Source organism: Pterocles gutturalis, unplaced genomic scaffold, assembly GCF_000699245.1.
Source record: "Pterocles gutturalis isolate BGI_N339 unplaced genomic scaffold, ASM69924v1 scaffold18449, whole genome shotgun sequence".
Taxonomy (NCBI): domain Eukaryota; kingdom Metazoa; phylum Chordata; class Aves; order Pterocliformes; family Pteroclidae; genus Pterocles; species Pterocles gutturalis.
The window spans coordinates 3,324-9,407 of NW_010131036.1; the positions used below are offsets into that span (position 1 = coordinate 3,324).

The 6,084-nt window shown below is 61.3% G+C and overlaps 1 protein-coding gene across 1 annotated transcript in view; it reads right to left on the bottom strand.

The window, feature by feature from the left end:
• ABCA2 (ATP-binding cassette, sub-family A (ABC1), member 2) overlaps positions 1 to 6,084 on the bottom strand; it is a gene marked incomplete at both ends in the record, with an annotated part of 11,973 nt that overhangs the window by 3,316 nt on the left and 2,573 nt on the right. Inside the window, 14 exon segments of the mRNA XM_010080457.1 lie at positions 4 to 84; positions 352 to 472; positions 573 to 757; positions 1,176 to 1,358; positions 1,444 to 1,640; positions 1,956 to 2,168; positions 2,450 to 2,630; positions 2,942 to 3,106; positions 3,682 to 3,892; positions 4,193 to 4,343; positions 4,562 to 4,752; positions 5,086 to 5,200; positions 5,856 to 5,958; positions 6,048 to 6,084. The exon segment at positions 6,048 to 6,084 is cut by the window's right edge and continues 31 nt beyond it. Coding sequence (XP_010078759.1) covers positions 4 to 84; positions 352 to 472; positions 573 to 757; positions 1,176 to 1,358; positions 1,444 to 1,640; positions 1,956 to 2,168; positions 2,450 to 2,630; positions 2,942 to 3,106; positions 3,682 to 3,892; positions 4,193 to 4,343; positions 4,562 to 4,752; positions 5,086 to 5,200; positions 5,856 to 5,958; positions 6,048 to 6,084 — 2,134 coding nt within the window.

Below are 6,084 nucleotides of genomic sequence, written 5' to 3' on the forward strand. Positions count from 1 at the left end.
CAAGGGGCTCCCCGTTGGCCTCGGGCTTCGGGCCCAGCTCAGGGGCAGGTGGCTGCAGGGCATCCTTCTTGGACTCCTTCATGTCTGGAAGGAGAAGGGGAGTTGCCACTGGCCGTGCCACCCTTCACCATGGTGTGGCACAGAGCAGGGACGGATCTGCTCTGCAAACCCGGTGCGGAGCACCGGCCGGCTGCCCTTCGATAGGATGGGCTCTGCTGGAGACCACTCCTCCCCTCGGGAAAGGAGACTCCTGCGGCCACATGCAAGGGTTGAGGAGCCACCAAGGCCACGCAAAGGCACAAAGTCCCCTGCCAGCCCCAGCAGAGCCATGTGCTTCTCCACAGCCCGTACCCACGTCGCTGTTCTCCAGAGACTGGTCCTCCTCAGACACCTTCAGGAAGACCTCCTCCAGTGTGGTGTCCATCAGCCCAAAACTGGTGAGGTCCAGCTCTTCCAGGCTCTGCTCCAAGTGCTGTGGAGGCAAAGCGCTGCGTGAGGAGGGCAGGAGGTGCCTGCAGCACCACGGCCCTCTCCCACCACCTGCCTGCCCACCCCGCCAGCCCCGCAGGTACCTGGAAGAGCCTCTCGAAGCAGCCCTTCTTGACGGCCTCACTGGGCAGGATGTAGGAAAGCTCGGTGTTGGTGTCCGAGATGAGGAGGCAGGAGGCCACGTACTTCTTGATGAACTGGGAGACGCGGGGCTCGGAGCAGGGGCTGACGGAAGAGTGGGCCAGGGGGCTGTGCAACTGGCCCGGCTCTGCGGCAGAGGGACAGTCGGTCACTTCTCACCCAGCTGCCCACCAGGACCCACCATGTCCACACTACACCCCAGTGCACAGGGGCTCCTCCAGCCTCCATCATGGGGTGCTGGAGGCTTCCCAGCCAGCCTGCCTGGCCTGGGAACAGTGCTCTGCACTGCAGCCCATACTGGATGGCTCGGTGGGCAGCATGGCAAATGCCACCACGCACGGTCTGACCCAGGACCCAGATGGGAGAAATCAAGGCTGAGTGATGCCACCTCCTACACCCCGTCCCATCCCCCTCCACCCTCCACGTGGTCTAAGGAGACTTGGGGTGGAAGCACTTGGGTGTTGACCTCTTGTTCCTTTCCTGCACTGAAGAAGGGGTTGGTGGCATCTACTCCTCTAAACATGGGGTCCCCCTGCCCCACAGACCTGTGCCGTTCCTGGTGTCCGACTGCTTCTTCACCACCGTCAGCTTGTAGCCGTCACCATAGGTGCTCTTGATGAAGAGCGGAGAGCCGCAGCACTTGAGCTTGCCATGGGAGATGATGGCGATGCGGTCACCCAGTAGGTCAGCCTCGTCCATGTGGTGCGTGGAGAGCAGGATGGTCCTCCCTGACGGTGACACAGAGCCTCAGCAGAGAGGCCAGGGCCACCACAGCCAGAGCAGCAATGCTGGGCTCTGCCCACCTCCAGTCACCTGGTTTGTACTTAAGGATCAGGTCCCAGATGGCCCTGCGTGCGTACGGGTCCACGCCAGCAGTGGGCTCATCCAAGATCACGGCCCGTGACCCCCCCACGAACGCGATGGCCACCGACAGCTTCCTCTTCATGCCCCCCGAGAGGGTCTGCACCAGGGAGTGGCGTTTGTTGGAGAGCTCCAGGTCCTCAATCATCCTGGGGACAGGGAAGAAGCACCAGGGATGCCGGGGGGGCCGTACCATGCCCGGTGCCTGCGGGGAGCACATGATGCCTCTTCCCTGCATGGTACTTGTGGCTCTCAGCCACTGGCACAGCTCAGCTGCAGACAGGCCACAGAAGCATCTTCTGCTGGCTTCCACAGCCTGATACCCCAAGTTTTGGAAAACACTTGGTGGAGCTGCTCTGGGGGACATCTCTGGTTCCAGATCACTCACCACAGCACAGACAGAAGGAAGGGGACCCACTCACGCAAAAGGCACAAATGGGGCAACAGGAGCTGGGGGTGCCTACTTGTCCATCTCCTTGCGGATCTCCTCCTCTGCCATGCTCTTGAGCTGCGAGTAGAACCAGAGGTGCTCCTCCACCGTCAGCCTGTCGAAGAGCACGTTGTGCTGGGGACACATGCCCAGGTTCTTCCGGATCTTGTCCATCTCTGTCCGGATATCGTGCCCATAGATGGTCGCAGAGCCCGAGGTTGGAGGGAACAAGCCTGTGAGGATGGACCTGGATGGACGGAGAAAGGCAACAACAGGAGGGACCTCACATTCCTCCGTCTGTCTGGTCCAAATTGCAGCCACCACCTCCAGGAGCATCTGCTGGGTCCTAGGCAGAGCAATGCCAGCGCAGAGCCATGCGCCTGCTGCCTGTTCCCTCTTTGTGCCACCCCCACATCCACACTGCTGCCCTCCAGGCATGGCACCAGCTGCCACAGGACCCTGCAAGGACATCACGCAGCACCTTCCCCACCCAGTGCAGCTGCCCAGAAGGACACAGCCCAAACTCACATGGTGGTGGTTTTGCCTGCGCCGTTGTGCCCCAGGAAGGACACCACCTGGTTCTCGTAGAGGTTGAGGCTCAGCTTGTTCAGCGCCAGCTTCTTGTCCGTCTTGTAGACCTTGGTGAGCTTGTCGATGCAGACGACCAAGGGGAGGTGAGTCGGCTCCTCCTCGATGCCCCGTGTCTCCTCTGCCAGGAGAGCGGGACGGTGAAGAGCCGGGGGGTGGCAGGGAGGCTGGGCTCAGAGCAGGGGTCCCTGGGGGATGACCCTCCCTGCCTCCATCCCACAGTGGCTGTGCTGGCCCATGGCCCCTTCCCCTCTGCTTCTCGCCAGCTTCCCCGCTCCCGCACCACTGGCAGCAGCTCCGAGCCAGGCAGCAGCACCCGGCGCAGGATCCTGCCCCGACCAGGGCACAGGGGACACATGGGGGTCTACGCAGGACCCTGCAGCAGAGCCAGGGCTATCCCTCAGCCACTCCCACCGCCCCATCTGCTCTTACCCAGCCTCCGGCTCTCCATGGCACAGGCCTGATCCTCCTCCATGATGCTGAGCCGGGTGGTGCGGGACCAGGGCCAGGTCCACTCCCAGGTCTCCACTCGCCCATTGCCCAGCCAGTAGGACTTCTGGAAGGGGAAGTACCAGGGCCGTGGCAAGCCGAACATGCCTGCAAGCACAACCCCCATGGAGTCAGGGCCAACCCATCAGCCATGGCTGTGCAGAAGTCAGCCAAGGGACGGGACAGAGCTTGGCACAGCTATGGTCAGGGGCTTGGAGGTTTTTCTGGCTCAGGGACATCACTGTGGGGGGGGGGCTGCAAGCGCCCTGGCCAGCGGGGCTCAGGGCACCACTGACGGGCTGTGCAAGGAAGCAAAGTCCTTTGGGCTTTGGGTTGGGCCTGGCTCACACTTTGGTTTTACTAGGAAAGCTAAGGAAGCAGAGGAGACACCTCCCCAGGTGTGTGATAACGGGAAGCAGCGCTCGAGCCATGGACGCCTTGCTTTGCTACAGCCAGCTGTGAACTGAGACACATGACTGAAGACCTCCAGGAACCTGCCGGTGTCACCTCCCGGTCAGGGCACATGAGCAAGTATCCCCAACAGGAGACACACAGGGGACCCTGAAGGTACATTGTGCCAAATCCCACCACGTCAGGGCTGAGCACCGCCAGCCAGCAGCGTCCCCAGAAAAGAGTCTCCTGTAAGATTAGCGGTGCCCTCATACCCCAGTGCCTGCACGTACCCGGGTGCACGGCCTCAATGTACCAGGTGAGCACCCCGTACACCACAGCATCCACCATCAGCATCATCATGGACAGCAGGAGGTTGAAGTCGTCTCCTTCTACGGGCGACTGGCTGAAGGTGTGCCACTGGATGGCCACACCGGCACCGGCCACCTCATACAGTGCAAAGTACTTGGAGCCTAGCCCGAAGGCCGTGGTGGACATGAGGGACTGCAGAGAGGTGGAAGGAAGGGGAGGGAAGGGTAGGGGATGTCAGCAGGCAGCTCCAAGGAGGAACAGCTTGGGGAAAATTCCTAACCAGTGCTGCCCCAGCCAGCCCTGTGGAGATGCCCCCTGCGCTGGGAGGCACCAAACCTTCTGGAGATGCCTCCAAAGCCCCATGGGGAGTTGGTTCATACAGTCAGAGGTTTGCCCAGGGCTCAGTGCCAGCTTGGTGGCCTGTGTACTGCACAGGGGGTGGTGGGGCAAACCTAGGGCCAAGCATCTCCCCAGAAGCTGCAGCCAACTCACCGCTATGCACTTCTCGAAGGCCGTGATCTTGTCATGCGCCACCTCTTCCCGGATGGCCACATACATGTAGGGCACGTAGCTGAGGAAATAGATGATGCCGCCGCAGGCAGAGGCCAGCTTGGCCTTGGAGTAGAGCACTGACACCAAGAAGCTGCAGGGGGGACAGCGCCATCTCGGATCCTACCCTCTCAGGGCTTTCCCCACACCACCTGATTTTGGTGGTGTTGAGGCGATAAACTGGCCCCTCAAAGGCTGTGGGGACTTGTGCCCCTCCACCAGCCCTTGCCCACGCCGCTCCCAGCACCCTCGCCCCATGGCACAAGGACCCAGTGCCTTTGCTCCCTCACCCCACAGACTGGACCAGCTCACCAGAACATGATGGTGGCCACTGCGTAGATGGCAAGAAAGAGCCAGATGATGAGGACGTCGCTGTGCATCAGGACCTTGCCGTACTTCAGAATGGCAGTGAGCGCTGTGACTGAGATGGAGAGCTGGACGAAGCCGGTGATGAACCAAGCCACCCAATGCACCGCGTTGTTCAAGCCCATCATCTTCATCACCTGCAAGGCCAAAACCGCTCAGCAGGGCTGTCCCCTACCCTGCATGTCCCTGCTGCCTCCCTTGCTGTGTCTGTGAGAGCAACGGGCAGCACTGAGGGGTCCCTGGGGGCTGCTGGGAGCACGCGGGTGTGAATGGGCTCAGCTCCCTCTGACGCTGGGCAGGGCTCGTGCTGGGGACACTCGACAGGACCAGCTCAGCCCAGGGACGTGGGATCTGTGCCTGCCCCAGCTCACAGACCCCGGAGACAAGGGGAAGGTGCCCAGGGACACAGCACAGAGCTTAAGAGCTCAGAGACCGTAGCTCAGCCCAGCGATCTCTCCCACCATCCCCACCTCTTTCAGGCGATGCTCCTTCTCTGTCACAATGTGCTGGATCATCATGGCCACCGAGTAGACCCAGGAGATCACCATGCAGAGGGGCATCATGTGCTCAATGACAAAGAGGAAGCTTGTGGGGTAGAAGAAGAGGGGAGAGTTGGATGGTGGCACCACTGCAGAGTCTGGGGCAGACCCTGGGGCAGAGGGCAGTGGAGGGGCTCTCCCACCACCCGGGGACAACCAGCCCTCCGGTCCAGCAGCTCCTTAGTGCCCTGAAAGTGCTTCTGCAATGAGCCACAGGACAACCTAGTATCCTGGCTGTCAGGTCCTGGCAGGCAGGAGGGCAACAGCTGTGGGCTCGGCCCAGTGCCCTGCCTACCCTGGTGTGGACGGGGCACTGTCCACCCTCCTGCCCTGGAGGGCTGGTGGCTCTGGAACTTCTTCAGGTGCCTCCTGCAGACCCCTGTGCTCGATAACCACCTATAGACCCATGTGCCATCCATTTACCACACTCCTCTTGTTCTCCCCAAGTCTTTCAGCCTCCAAGACCCCCCACAGCCACAACTTCCTCATCACTTCAGCTGCCAACTGGGCACAAAATCCTTCCCCTGCTTGCCTAGCCTGGTGGTCTAAGGAACAGGGCTGAACTGGGTGCTCATCACTCCCAACGTCACCAACCTCTCTCAGGCCTCCCAACTTGTCCCCTTTTCCCAGCTGAAGTGTCCTGGCCCACAAAGGGGAAGAGGGAAGGTCCTGCGCACCCTGTCCACACAGATGTTACTCACTCATCACGTGTGTAACACGGGTATGGGAACATCTGCACATAGTTGCCAGGCTCCACCACATCATGGCCAACAAACGTGTTGATGAGGGCGCGCTCCATCATGTCTGGGGAGGAGGAGGAGAGGTCAAGCTGAGCGGGCAGCGCAGGCAGGGGCCAGGGACATGGGCAGCTGTGGCGGGGAGCTGGCACTCACCCTGGATCCAGACGAAGCCGTAGAGGAAGTAGAAGCG